This window comes from Oncorhynchus keta, chromosome 7 (genome assembly GCF_023373465.1).
Source record: "Oncorhynchus keta strain PuntledgeMale-10-30-2019 chromosome 7, Oket_V2, whole genome shotgun sequence".
Taxonomy (NCBI): Eukaryota; Metazoa; Chordata; class Actinopteri; order Salmoniformes; family Salmonidae; genus Oncorhynchus; species Oncorhynchus keta.
The window spans coordinates 50,573,218-50,588,497 of NC_068427.1; the positions used below are offsets into that span (position 1 = coordinate 50,573,218).

At 47.2% G+C, this 15,280-nt stretch overlaps 1 protein-coding gene across 1 annotated transcript in view; it reads left to right on the plus strand.

Moving 5' to 3' along the window:
• LOC118374190 (dnaJ homolog subfamily B member 6) overlaps positions 1–11,122 on the plus strand; it is a 31,706-nt gene extending 20,584 nt beyond the window's left edge. Inside the window, exons 2-9 of the mRNA XM_035760568.2 lie at positions 1,336–1,425; positions 3,712–3,821; positions 5,464–5,520; positions 5,800–5,916; positions 6,100–6,201; positions 6,391–6,526; positions 6,655–6,725; positions 10,227–11,122. Of these exons, the coding sequence (XP_035616461.1) occupies positions 1,361–1,425; positions 3,712–3,821; positions 5,464–5,520; positions 5,800–5,916; positions 6,100–6,201; positions 6,391–6,526; positions 6,655–6,725; positions 10,227–10,645 (1,077 nt within the window). The 5' untranslated portion in view covers positions 1,336–1,360 and the 3' untranslated portion in view covers positions 10,646–11,122. The remainder of the gene's footprint in view (positions 1–1,335; positions 1,426–3,711; positions 3,822–5,463; positions 5,521–5,799; positions 5,917–6,099; positions 6,202–6,390; positions 6,527–6,654; positions 6,726–10,226) is intronic.
• Positions 11,123–15,280: the final 4,158 nt, after the last annotated feature.

Genomic DNA, 15,280 nt, shown 5'->3' on the forward strand with positions numbered 1-15,280 from the left:
CTGCTTCTTAACACAGCGAGCATCCAACCCAACCAGCCGTACTGCTTCTTAACACAGCGAGCATCCAACCCAACCAGGCCGTACTGCTTCTTAACACAGCGAGCATCCAACCCAACCAGCCGTACTGCTTCTTAACACAGCGAGCATCCAACCCAACCAGGCCGTACTGCTTCTTAACACAGCGAGCATCCAACCCAACCAGGCCGTACTGCTTCTTAACACAGCGAGCATCCAACCCAACCAGGCCGTACTGCTTCTTAACACAGCGAGCATCCAACCCAACCAGCCGTACTGCTTCTTAACACAGCGAGCATCCAACCCAACCAGCCGTACTGCTTCTTAACACAGCGAGCATCCAACCCAACCAGGCCGTACTGCTTCTTAACACAGCGAGCATCCAACCCAACCAGGCCGTACTGCTTCTTAACACAGCGAGCATCCAACCAGCCGCACTGCTTCTTAACACAGCGAGCATCCAACCCAACCAGTCGTACTGCTTCTTAACACAGCGAGCATCCAACCCAACCAGGCCGTACTGCTTCTTAACACAGCGAGCATCCAACCAGCCGCACTGCTTCTTAACACAGCGAGCATCCAACCCAACCAGTCGTACTGCTTCTTAACACAGCGAGCATCCAACCCAACCAGGCCGTACTGCTTCTTAACACAGCGAGCATCCAACCCAACCAGGCCGTACTGCTTCTTAACACAGCGAGCATCCAACCCAACCAGCCGTACTGCTTCTTAACACAGCGAGCATCCAACCTGGAAGCCAGCCGCACCAATGTGTCGCAGGGTACACCGTGCACCTGGCAACCTTGGTTAGCGCGCACTGCGCCCGGCCTGCACGAACCCAGGGACTCTGATGGCACAGCCTTTAACCACTGTGCCACCCGGGAGGCCCCTTTTCTACTGTATTATTGACTGTATGTTTGTTCATTCCATGTGTAACTCTGTGTTGTTGTATGTGTCGAACTGCTTTGCTTTATCTTGGCCAGGTCGCAGTTGCAAATGAGAACTTGTTCTCAACTGGCTTACCTGGTTAAATAAAGGTGAAATAAAAATATTTGTATTTATTTATTTATTTACAAAGACAAAAAAAAAGTCAACAACTACAATAAACAGTATGATTATAGAACCACAAATTCTGGGTTATGATTGGGTTAACACAGTTCTACTAAACTAATGAAGCAGTTTGATTGGTTAATTGATTATGCCACAAGATAAGATGCCATGAGGCTTCAAAAAGATCCCACCTGTTGAGAAGTATTGTTGTGTATCTCCCATTGATGAGATGTGTGTTGTTGTTGTTGTTGTTGTTGTTGTCGTCAACAGTTGCCGTGACGTCAGTGAAGAAGACATGACGGATTATTATGATGTTCTGGGAGTGTCACGAAGCGCCTCTCCGGAGGACATTAAAAAGGCGTAAGTACAGGACCGGTGACAAGGACTCATCCTACGCTATAATCTGTCTCTTTCCACTCCAAAATAGGCCTATGTAGGGCTTCATGAGACATCATCTCCCAGGCTAACTATTAGACTTGTGTGGTTCATCTGTGTACCTCTACACTAGCTATTGAAAGCTCAACCACACTGACTGATGGAGGTACTGGACTTACGCTGAGTGATAAAAACATTAACAACACTTTTCTAATATTGATTTGTACCCCCTTTTCCCCCCAGAACACCCTCAATTTGTCGGGTCCATGGACTCTACAAGGCGTCGAAAGCGTTCCACAGGGACGCTGACCCATGTTGACTCTAATGCTTCCCACAGTTGTTTCAAGTTGGCTAGATATCCTTTGGCTGGTGGACCATTCTTGATACAATAGTGTTCTATAGTCTTATATAGTCTTCTGTAGTCTATATAGTCTTCTGTAGTCTTCTATAGTTTTATATAGTCGTATATAGTCTTCTATAGTTTTATATAGTTGTATATAGTTTGATATAGTCTTCTATAGTCTTCTATAGTTTCATATAGTATTCTATAGTTTTATATAGTCGTATATAGTGTTCTATAGTCTTCTGTAGTCTTCTATAGTGTTCTATAGTCTTCTATAGTTTTATATTGTCTTCTATAGTTTTATATAGTCGTATATAGTTTTATATAGTCTTCTATAGTCTTCAATAGTTTTATATAGTCTTCTATAGTTTTATATAGTCATATATAGTCTTCTATAGTCTTCTATAGTCTTATATAGTCTTATATAGTCTTCTATAGTTTTATATAGTCTTCTATAGTTTTATATAGTTTTATATTGTCTTCTATAGTTTTATATAGTCTTATATAGTCTTCTATAGTTTTATATAGTCTTCTATAGTCTTATATAGTCTTATATAGTTTTATATAGTCTTCTATAGTTTTATATAGTCTTATATAGTTTTATATAGTTTTATATAGTTTTATATAGTCTTATATAGTTTTATATAGTTTTATATAGTTTTATATAGTCTTCTATAGTTTTATATAGTCTTCTATAGTCTTCTGGTCTTCTATATATTTTAGTTTTCTATGGTTTTATATATATATATGCCATTTAGCAGACGCTTTTATCCAAAGCGACTTACAGTCATGTGTGCATACATTCTACGTATGGGTGGTCCTGGGAATCGAACCCACTACCCTGGCGTTACAAGCGCCATGCTCTACCAACTGAGCTACAGAAGGACCACAGTTTTCTATAGTCTTATATCGTTTTCTATGGTTTTCTATATTCTTATATAGTCTTATATAGTTTCCTGTGGTTTTCTATATGCTTATATAGTCTTATATAGTTTTCTGTGGTTTTCTATATATTTTAGTCGTCCATAGTTTAAAAAAATAGTTTTCTATAGTTTTCTACAGTCTTCTATGGTCTTCTATAGTCCTCTATAGCTTTCTCTAATTTTCTATATTCTTATATAATCTATAGTTTCCTGTCGTCTTCTATATACAGTATTATAGTTTTCTATAGTTATTTCTACTTTTCTACTTCTATAGTCTTCTATATATTTTAGTTTTCTATAGTATTCTATAGTTTTTAAAATAGTTTCTATAGTTATCTATAGTCTTCTATGGTATTCTATAGTTTTCTATAGTCTATAGTATTCTTTGTTTAAAAAAAAAAAGTTTTCTTTAGTCTTTATTTTCTGTAGTCTTTACCTCACTTGTCCTCTGCTCGCTGTCCCTTCCAAAAAGGAATCGTGTTGTTGTTGAACTTTGCCTCTTGAAATAAGAGGATGCAGACAATTACATACAGTACATGTACATGTAGCCCAATCCTGCAGTCAAATGACTTAGTGGCCTCAGGGGTGGAATGTTATTCATATTTTTCAATAATCTCATAATTAGAATAAAAATAAATAAAAAATACGCAGGCAATCTGGTGTTTCTATGTGAAACGGTTGTATTTTATTTCTGTGTTCTGTGATGTTTATAAAGTGTAACATTGGGAAGCAAACTCAAAATGTAATACATTTCAACTCCATATCTAACATAGTACAAGTTTCTTCTGTTATTTAAGCCCATAACAATGTGTGTGAGGTATATACTTTTGTTTCCAAGTAGATTTGTTTATGACTACCAAGAAACACTCTGTGTGACCCTGATTTAGCCCACTGCAGTAGAAGGTTTAAGGCAGCTAATATAAGTTTTGTCAACAGTATTGAAGATGTTGCCGTGTGGGAAAGTTATTGAATGAGATAATAAACTGTATCTACTCTAATGTGAAGGTACAGGAAGCAGGCTCTGCGATGGCACCCGGACAAGAACCCAGACAACAAGGAGGAGGCGGAGAGGAAGTTTAAGGAGCTGGCTGAGGCCTATGAAGTTCTGTCAGACCGTAAGAGATACCACCACCTGTAAAATCTGTTAATAACTTAATTATTGCCCTTTCTCTACTCTTCCTTGGACTTTAAACCTCTTAAGGATCCGCCCCTTTTTTCCATTTGTTTTGCCTCGAATGACATACCCATATCTAATTGCCTGTAGCTCAGGTCCTGAAGCAAGGATATGCATATTCTTGGTACCATTTGAAAGGAAACACGTGGACATTTGTGGAACTGTGAAGGGAATGTAGGAGAATAAACACATTAGATCAGACAAAAGATAATACAAAGAAAAAAACAACCGGTCCATTATCTTTGAAATGCAAGAGAAAGGCCATAATGTATTATTCCAGCCCAGGTGCAATTTGGATTTTGGCCACTAGATGGCAGCAGTGTATGTGCAAAGTTTTAGGCTGATCCAATGAACCATTTGCGTTTATGTAAAAAATGTTGTATCAAGACTTCCCAAATGTGCCTAATTTGTTTATTAATAACTTTTCATGTTCACATTTGTGCACACTCCTCAAACAATAGCATGGTATTCTTTCACTGTAATAGCTACTGTAAATTGGACAGTGCAGTTAGATTAACTTGTTGATGCTACCCATCCCGGTAGCGTGATAATTGTCATCAGCAACCACTGAATAGCATAGCGCCACAGTCAAATAATATTACTAAAAAAATATTAATATTTATGAAATCACAAGTGCAATATTGCAAAACACAGTTTAGCCTTTTGTTAATGCACCTCTTGTCTCAGATTTTGAAATTATGCTTTACAGCGAAAGCAATCCAAGCGTTTGTAAGTTTGTTGATAGTGTACATAATGTTATGCTATGCTAAGCATTAAGTAGCTAGGTCACGAAAATCAGAAAAGCAATCAAATTAATCGTTTACCTTTGATGATCTTTGGATGTTTTCACTCACGAGACTCCCAGTTACACAAAATCCTTTTGTTCCATAAAGATCATTTTTAAAATACCTCCGTTTGTTTGTTTGTCACGTTATGTTCAGTTAAAATATATATTTGATAATATATCAAACGGGTGTGTAGGTTTTTCAATAACACCGGGAGGAACAATGGCGGCTTTACTCTTTTGCGCAAAACTCACTCTGAGAGCCCCCACCTATCCACTTACGCAATGTGATCTTTCACGCTAATTTTTCAAAATAAAAGCCTGAAACTATGTCTAAAGACTGTTGACACCTTAGGGAAGCCATAGAAAAACGAATCTGGTTGATATCCCTTTAAATGGAGGATAGGCATGCATAGGAACAGAGAGGTTTCAAAATAAGAGGCACTTCCTGATTGGATTTTCCTCAGGCTTTCGCCTGCAATGTCAGTTCTGTTAAACTCACAGACAATATTTTGACAGGTTTGGAAACTTTAGAGTGTTTTCTATCTAATCTGACAATTATATGCATATTCTAGTTTCTGGGGCTGAGAAATAGGCAGTTTCAAATGGGTACGTTTTTTAGCCAAAAACGAAAATACTGCCCCCTACACGCAAAAGGTTAACAAGAATTTAAGCTTTCTGCTCATATCAGATCATGCTAATCGCATTAGCCTACGTTAGCTCAACCGTTGCGTGGAAGGGACACCGATCCCGAAGCAGTTTGTGATAACAGTCAGATAATATGGCCTTATCTTTACAGGAAGCAAATCAAAGGCATATGATACCCATGGCAAAGACAGAATGCCCAACAACACAGGTGAAGGAATCTCTCTGTTCTATCTCTTGGGGTTTTGTGTTCTATTCTGTTTTTGATTAGCCATGTTGGTAGTGTCCATAATTAAAAATAAATCAAATAATATGCCATTTAGCAGACGCTTTTATCCAAAGCGTTAGCCAAATGTGTGCATACATTCTACGTATGGGTGGTCCCGGGAATCGAACCCACTACCCTGGCGTTACAAGCGCCATGCTCTACCAACTGAGCTACAGAAGGACCTGTATCAATCAACATGTATTTATTTATCCCTCCCTCCAGGCTCAAGTAGTCATCCTGCTCCGGACGATTTCCCAGGGTTCACCTTCACATTCCGCAGTCCCGAGGAAGTGTTTCAGGAATTCTTCAGAGGCCAGGATCCTTTCGCCAATTTCTTCGGTGGGGCTGACCAATAAACTACGGTCCTTAAACCGTACCCTATGTCTTCATGTGCTTCTTAGTCAAGGCTAACTCTGACCCAGGGGAAACCAGTCCCGTCTGGGAATCTCAGCAGTTCATACAAGCTACACAAACACTTCTTCTTCCTGTCTCACTACCTCCTTGTTTTGACTGCTCTCCCAGACGACGTTGCCTTTGGAAGAGGGATGCACAGTGGCTTCCATGGACATCCTGGCACTTCCAGGCTCGGCCCCAGTCGGTTCTCCTCCTTCCCCTCCACTGGAGGTCAGTAATAAACAATGTTTGTTTCCCCAAAAAATGGCACCCTGTAAGCTATGTAGTGCACTACTTTCAACCAGGGCACATACTAGTACACTATATAAGGGAACAGGATGTCATTGATATCAGCTCCATTCACTGATTAGTTCGTTAGTTCCATTCTGACCGGTCCTCCCCTCCCCTCGTCTTTCACAGTGCATGACTTCACCTCTTTCTCGCCCTCCATGGGTGGAATGAATGGGATGGACCGTATTGGAGGAAGGATGGGGAATTTCAAGTCTGTCTCCACTTCTACGCGCGTCATCAACGGAAAAAGCACCACCACCAAGAAGTCAGTTCTCTGTTCTCTCTCTTTCTCTGTTTTCTGTATGGCCACTGAAGTGTTTAAGGGAATCTTCTCTTTACTTGCTTCCCAAAATGTCTTGGTAATGTGGCTGATCACTGTTCTTGATCTGACAGGATCAAAGAAAACGGTCAGGAGAGAACAGAGATCGTGGAAGACGGGGTCTTGAAGACGGTGCTCATCAATGGTAATCCATCCACTCTGTATCGATCCCTTCCCTCATTCAGTCCCCTTCCAACTGTTCTGACAGGAATGTGTCTGTGTTGTTCTCCCTCCTGACCCCCTCCTGACCCCTTCATGACCCCTTCCTGACCCCCTCTTGTTCCCCTCCTGTACCCCTCCTGTCCCCCCCCTCCTGACCCCCTCCTGACCCCTCCTGACCGCCTTCTTTACCCCTGACCCCCTCCTGACCGCCTTCTTTCCTCCTCCTGTCCCCCTCCTGTCTCCCTCCTGTCCCCCTCTTGACCCCTTCATGACCCCCTCTTGTTCCCCTCCTGACCTCCTCCTGACCCCTCCTGACCGCCTTCTTTACTCCTCCTGTCCCCCTCCTGATCCCTTCCTGACCCCTTCCTGTTCCCCTCTTGTTCCCCTCCTGTCCCCCTCTTGACCCCTTCATGACCCCCTCTTGTTCCCCTCCTGACCCCCTCCTGACCCCTCCTGACCGCCTTCTGTACCCCTCCTGTACCCCTTCTGTACCCCTCCTGTCCCCCTCCTGACCCCCTCCTGTCCCCCTCTTGACCCCTTCATGACCCCCTCTTGTTCCCCTCCTGACCTCCTCCTGACCCCTCCTGACCGCCTTCTTTACTCCTCCTGTCCCCCTCCTGTCCCCCTCCTGTTCCCCTCCTGTCCCCCTCCTGTTCCCCTCTTGTTCCCCTCCTGTCCCCCTCCTGTTCCCCTCCTGTCCCCCTCCTGACCCCTTCCTGACCCCCTCCTGTTCCCCTACTGACCCCCTCCTGACCGCCTTCTTTACTCCTCCTGTCCCCCTCCTGTTCCCCTCCTGTCCCCCTTTCTGTACCCCTCCTAACCCCCTCCTGTTCCCCTCCTGACCCACTCGTGTCCCCCTTCTGTACCCCTCCTAACCCCCTCCTGTTCCCCTCCTGCCCCCTTCTTTACCCCTTCTGTACCCCTCCTAACCCCTCCTGTTCCCCTCTTGTTCCCCTCCTGTCCCCCTCTTGACCCCTTCATGACCCCCTCTTGTTCCCCTCCTGTCCCCCGCCTGACCCCCTCTTGTTCCCTTCCTGACACCCCTCCCGCCCCCTCCTGACCGCCTTCTCCTCCTCCTGTTCCCCTCCTGTCCCCCTCCTGTTCCCCTCCTGTCCCCCTCCTGTTCCCCTCTTGTTCCCCTCCTGTCCCCCTCCTGTTCCCCTCCTGTTCCCCTCCTGTCCCCCTCCTGACCCCTTCCTGACCCCCTCCTGTTCCCCTCCTGACCCCCTCCTGTTCGCCTCCTGACCCACTCGTGTCCCCCTTCTGTACCCCTCCTAACCCCCTCCTGTTCCCCTCCTGCCCCCTTCTTTACCCCTTCTGTACCCCTCCTAACCCCCTCTTGTTCCCCTCTTGTTCCCCACCTGACCGCCTTCTTTACTCCGCCTGTCCCCCTCCTGACCCACTTCCTGACCCCCTCCTGTTCCCCTCCCTGACCCCCTTCCTGACCCCTCCTGACCCCTCCTGACCGCCTTCTTTACTCCTCCTGTCCCCTCCTGATCCCTTCCTGACCCCCTCCTGTTCCCCTCTTGTTCCCCTCCTGACCCCTTCCTGACCCCCTCCTGTGCCCCTCTTGTTCCCCTCTTGTTCCCCTCTTGTTCCCCTCTTGTTCCCCTCCTGTTCCCCTCCTGTCCCCCTTTCTGTACCCCTCCTAACCCACTCCTGCCCCCTTCTTTACCCCTCCTGTTCCCCTCCTGTCCCCCTTCTGTACCCCTCCTGTTCCCCTCCTGTCCCCCTTCTGTACCCCTCCTGACCCCCTCCTGTCCCCCTTCTGTACCCCTCCTGTACCCCTTCTGTACCCCTCCTGTTCCCCTCCTGACCCCCTCCTGACCCCCTCCTGACCGCCTTCTGTACCCCTCCTGTCCCCCTTCTGTACCCCTCCTGACCCCCTCCTGACCGCCTTCTGTACCCCTCCTGTCCCCCTCCTGACCCCCTCCTGACCCCCTCCTGTCCCCCTTCTGTACCCCTCCTGTACCCCTTCTGTACCCCTCCTGTTCCCCTCCTGACCCTCTCCTGACCCCCTCCTGTCCCCCTTCTGTACCCCTCCTGTACCCCTTCTGTACCCCTCCTGTTCCCCTCCTGTCCCCCTCCTGTTCCCCTCCTGACCCCCTCCTGACCCCTTCCTGACCCCCTCCTGACCGCCTTCTTTACTCCTCCTGTCCCCCTTTCTGTACCCCTCCTAACCCCTCCTGTTCGCCTCCTGACCCACTCGTGTCCCCCTTCTGTACCCCTCCTAACCCCCTCCTGTTCCCCTCCTGCCCCCTTCTTTACCCCTTCTGTACCCCTCCTAACCCCCTCTTGTTCCCCTCTTGTTCCCCTCCTGTCCCCTCTTGACCCCTTCATGACCCCCTCTTGTTCCCCTCCTGTCCCCCTCTTGACCCCTTCATGACCCCCTCTTGTTCCCCACCTGACCCCCTCCTGACCGCCTTCTTTACTCCTCCTGTCCCCTCCTGATCCCTGCCTGACCCCTCCTGTCCCCCTCCTGACCCCTTCCTGACCCCCTCCTGTTCCCCTCTTGTTCCCCTCTTGTTCCCCTCCTGTTCCCCCCTGTCCCCCTTTCTGTACCCCTCCTAACCCACTCCTGCCCCCTTCTTTACCCCCCTGTTCCCCTCCTGTCCCCCTTCTGTACCCCTCCTGTTCCCCTCCTGTCCCCCTTCTGTACCCCTCCTGACCCCCTCCTGTCCCCCTTCTGTACCCTCCTGTACCCCTTCTGTACCCCTCGTGTCCCCCTTCTGTACCCCTCCTAACCCCCTCCTGTTCCCCTCCTGCCCCCTTCTTTACCCCTTCTGTACCCCTCCTAACCCCCTCCTGTTCCCTCTTGTTCCCCTCCTGTCCCCCTCTTGACCCCTTCATGACCCCCTCTTGTTCCCCTCCTGTCCCCCCGCCGGACCCCTCTTGTTCCCCTCCTGACCCCTCCTGACCCCCTCCTGACCGCCTTCTTTATTCCTCCTGTCCCCCTCCTGTTCCCCTCCTGTCCCCCTTTCTGTACCCCTCCTAACCCCCTCCTGTTCGCCTCCTGACCCACTCGTGGCCCCTTCTGTACCCCTCCTAACCCCCTCCTGTTCCCCTCCTGCCCCCTTCTTTACCCCTTCTGTACCCCTCCTAACCCCCTCTTGTTCCCCTCCTGACCCCTTCCTGACCCCTCCTGACCGCCTTCTTTACTCCTCCTGTCCCCCTCCTGATCCCTTCCTGACCCCCTCCTGTTCCCCTCTTGTTCCCCTCCTGACCCCTTCCTGACCCCCTCCTGTTCCCCTCTTGTTCCCCTCCTGTTCCCCTCCTGTCCCCCTTTCTGTACCCCTCCTAACCCCCTCCTGCCCCCCTTCTTTACCCCTCCTGTTCCCCTCCTGTCCCCCTTCTGTACCCCTCCTGTTCCCCTCCTGTCCCCCTTCTGTACCCCTCCTGTTCCCCTCCTGTCCCCCTTCTGTACCCCTCCTGTACCCCTTCTGTACCCCTCCTGTCCTCCTCCTGTCCCCCTCCTGACCCCCAGGTGTGGAGGATGAGTTGGCTTTGTCTCGAGAGCTCAGCAAGACAGACCAACCGGCCCCTAGTCAACCCACAACCAGGCAACACCTCCAGCAGCAGTCAGAGAGGATGGTACCAGTGGAGCTCCGGACCCAACCACACCGACCCAGCCCCATCTCCGGCCCCCGGTCTATGGCCCAGCGCTCCTTCAGCTCAGCCTCCTACCCTGACGTCCCCAGTGAGGAGGAGAAGGAAGATCTCCAGATGGCCTATATGTCACCACACAGCAGCCCATCTCCGCTGATTCACAGGGAGCTACCAGAGGGGGACCCAGAGCCTACTACACACCTCCAGGAGCAGAGAGGCACTGTGGATCCTGCTGCTAAAACCACCAGCAGCAGCAATGTAAAAATGACAAATAAGTGTTGCTGTGTGGTGTGTTAAGTTTATGGTGTGTGTGTGTGTGTTGATTGTGTAGTGTGTGTGTTTGTGTGAGTGAGTGAGTGAGTGTGATGCTCAGGGCAGAGGACAGACAGGAGACCACTGGTCTCAGTTCTACTCTGGTGTTATGCTGACAATGACCATCATAAAGTATACTGTATATTATAAACTGGTTCGTTTGACCCCTAAATGCTGATTGGCTGAAAGCCGTGGTATATCAGACCGTATACCACAGGTATGAAAATTATTATTATTATATATTTTTTTACAAATGACGTTGGTAACCAGTTTATAATAGCAATAAGGCACCTTGGGGGGTTGTGGTATATGGCCAATATACCACAGCTAAGGACTGTATCCAGGAACTCCGCGATGCGCCGTGCTTAAGAACAGCCCTTAGCCGTAATGCTCGGACATTATTATTATTATTATTATTTTTTTAATTTAAAGTTTTTACAATAAAAAAAAAATGAATTCTTATTGAATATTCGAAACATACAATATACAGTGGGGCAAAAAAGTATTTAGTCAGCCACCAATTGTGCAAGTTCTCCCACTTAAAAAGATGAGAGAGGCCTGTAATTTTCATCATAGGTACACTTCAACTATGACAGACAAAATGAGAAGAAAAAAAATCCAGAAAATCACATTGTAGGATTTTTAATGAATTTATTTGCAATTTTTTGTTGCCCCACTGCATCAACTACATCACACCAGTCATGCAACAGGTTCCCATTCAGAGCATCCAGGGTCAATGCCCCCACAGTTCCCCAATAGCTGTCCCTCAACCATTCGAGACCCCTCCCACAGCCCGGCCCCCCCCAGGAAGAATGAAACAAAAATACAATGAATTCCATTCCCCACCACCAAGAACCGCCCCCAATGCACCAACAACCAAGAGAATGAACCCCCACCCCCAAGAACCGCCCCAATGCACCAACAACCAAGAGAATGAACCCCCACCCCCAAGAACCCCCCCAATGCACCAACAACCAAGAGAATGAACCCCCACCCCCAAGAACCGCCCCAATGCACCAACAACCAAGAGAATGAACCCCCACCCCCAAGAACCCCCCAATGCACCAACAACCAAGAGAATGAACCCCAAGAACCTCCCAATGCACCAACAACCAAGAGAATGAACCCCACCCCCAAGAACCCCCCAATGCACCAACAACCAAGAGAATGAACCCCCACCCCAAGAACCCCCCAATGCACCAACAACCAAGAGAATGAACCCCCACCCCCAAGAACCCCCCAATGCACCAACAACCAAGAGAATGAACCCCCACCCCCAAGAACCCCCCAATGCACCAACAACCAAGAGAATGAACCCCCACCCCCAAGAACCCCCCAATGCACCAACAACCAAGAGAATGAACCCCCACCCCCAAGAACCCCCCAATGCACCAACAACCAAGAGAATGAACCCCCACCCCCAAGAACCCCCCAATGCACCAACAACCAAGAGAATGAACCCCCACCCCAAGAACCCCCAATGCACCAACAACCAAGAGAATGAACCCCCACCCCCAAGAACCCCCCAATGCACCAACAACCAAGAGAATGAACCCCACCCCCAAGAACCCCCCAATGCACCAACAACAAAGAGAATGAACCCCACCCCCAAGAACCCCCAATGCACCAACAACCAAGAGAATGAACCCCCACCCCAAGAACCGCCCCAATGCACCAACAACCAAGAGAATGAACCCCCACCCCCAAGAACCCCCCCAATGCACCAACAACCAAGAGAATGAACCCCCACCCCCAAGAACCGCCCCAATGCACCAACAACCAAGAGAATGAACCCCCACCCCCAAGAACCGCCCCAATGCACCAACAACCAAGAGAATGAACCCCCACCCCCAATAACCCCCCCAATGCACCAACAACCAAGAGAACTAAAGAGAAATAAATGAAAAGACAGAAGAAAACAGCAACAGAAAAACCAAGAAAGTGTTTTATTTTAAAGAAAGAACATGAAGGACAAGTGAAATCATAATATCAATGCCAACTGTATATGTTTGTGTGCATGTCTGGCACTATTACATGTATGTGTGTGTTCTTTCATGTGTTTATTTGAATGAGAGTGTGTGTATACATGTGTACAAACACCTGCACGGCATCAACCTCAGGAAAACTGGCGTTAGTTGTAAAAACACTGCCCTCGTAGTGTCATTCGGATGTACTTTTATCTTTGACCTTCATACTATCTCTCACACAGCAACTCCACTCCCACCTGTCTCCAATTCCACATCCCTCAGCTTCCCTCAGCCCATCCCATCCCAACCCTCAGCTTCCCTCAGCCCATCCCATCCCATCCCAACCCTCAGCTTCCTCATCCCATCCCAACCCTCAGCTTCCCTCAGCCCATCCCATCCCAACCCTCAGCTTCCCTCAGCCCATCCCAACCCTCAGCTTCCCTCAGCCCATCCCATCCCAACCCTCAGCTTCCCTCATCCCATCCGAACCCTCAGCTTCCCTCAGCCCATCCCATCCCAACCCTCAGCTTCCCTCAGCCCATCCCATCCCAACCCTCAGCTTCCCTCAGCCCATCCCATCCCAACCCTCAGCTTCCCTCATCCCATCCGAACCCTCAGCTTCCCTCAGCCCATCCCAACCCTCAGCTTCCCTCATCCCATCCCAACCCTCAGCTTCCCTCTGCCCATCCCAACCCTCAGCTTCCCTCAGCCCTTCCCAACCCAACCCTCAGCTTCCCTCAGCCCATCCCAACCCTCAGCCTCCCTCATCCCATCCCAACCCTCAGCTTCCCTCAGCCCTTCCCAGCCCATCCCTCAGCTTCCCTCAGCCCATCCCATCTATCTCTGCTGGCCACCCACTTCTTGTTTCTACACAACACATCACTTTCAACTATGCTATGATGATTAACGTACAATTTCAATCTATCTAATCGAATAGAATCCACAGCTTGCGAGTTGAAGATAAACATTTACTAAGACTATTAGTAATTGACTGACCCGGTCTCTCCAGATCTCCTAACAGTACTATTTCTAGGGTCAATTTTAGATCAATGCTGTTCATTTTCAGCCATTCCTGAACATGAGACCAGAAACAGGCTGCCTGAGGGCAATACCAAAATAAATGGTCTATTGATTCTGTATCCTCACAACAAAATCTGCAGAGCTTCAATGATTTTATGCCCCAAATATAATTTTGTTGGTGGCAAGAATTCTATATAATAATTTTAGCTGAAAAGCACGAAGTCTTGAATCTTGCGTTGTTTTATATATCAACTCATACACCATGGAATTGGTACATCCAAAATATCTTCCCAACTATTTAGCAATCTGTATGGCACAGTTGTCAACATCCTGGTCCTCAAATGAAACTGGTATACTTTCCTATTTATGCTAATTTTATTCCTCCTCCAGTTTTGATCCTTTATATTGGGCAGACAGACCAGTTCCCTACTTCCTCCCACCTGCCTCCTCCCACCGGCCTCCTCCAGTTTTTATCCTTTATATTGGGCAGACAGACCAGTTCCCTGCCTCCTCCCACCTGCCTCCTCCAGTTTTTATCCTTTATATTGGGCAGACAGACCAGTTCCCTACCTCCTCCCACTGCCACCTGCCTCCTCTATTTTTGGGGTAATGCTGTAATCAATTGGTTGTACTCTTGGATTGAGCAGCCCTTCCCGTACAATTCCGATAACTCCATGAAGGACACAACTCTACCAGTACAATTTACAATATCATTTAAGAACAAAATACCCTTTTCAAACATCTTTCCCATAAACACAGGTATTTTATCAACCAGCACATTTGAGTTCAGCCATAATATTTGTTTTAATATTTGTTCTATGTTTTCAGGGGAATTAAATTGAAATTGTTGCCAGCTCTGCAATGCTTGTTTGAAAAAGAGAGATACTCTGAAAAAAGTATAATGTTCAATTAATCGAAAATGACACATGGCAATCTGCACAAAGGCAAAAAGGCCATTTTTAAACAATGTATGAGCTTTTCTTATTAATCTACTTAAGAACCATTTAGGGTTCAAATAAAACTTTTGAATAAGTGGAGCTTTTAGAGAGAGGTTTAATGCTTTTATATTTCATAATCTCAACCCACCTCATATTCATTATATAGACAGGCTTGTTTATTTTGTCTGGTTTAGCGTCCCAGATAAAGTGAAATATTTTTTGCTCATAATGATTTGAAAAACAAATCATCAGGAGTAGCCAGCGCCATAAGTGAGTGAGTAAACTGAGATATGACTAATGAGTTAATCAGGGCCTTTTTTCCATAAATAGACAGGTATTTACCTCTCCATGGTTGCAGGATCTTGTCTATTTTTTACAAGTTTTCCATTGAAATTCATTGTGGAGAGCTTATTTATATATTTTGTGATATGAATACCGAGTATGTCTACTTCACCATCAGCCCATTTTATAGGTAAACTGCAGGGTAATGTAAAAGTTGTATTTTTTTCAGGATCCAATACGTAATATTGTACACATCATAATTAGGTTTTAGTCCAGAGAGTACAGAAAAGTTATCTAGATCTTTCATGAGACATTGCAGGGATCTTCAAGGAGAAATTGCAGGGATCTTCAAGGAGACATTGCAGGGATCTTCAAGGAGACATTGCAGGGATCTTCAAGGAGACATTGCAGGG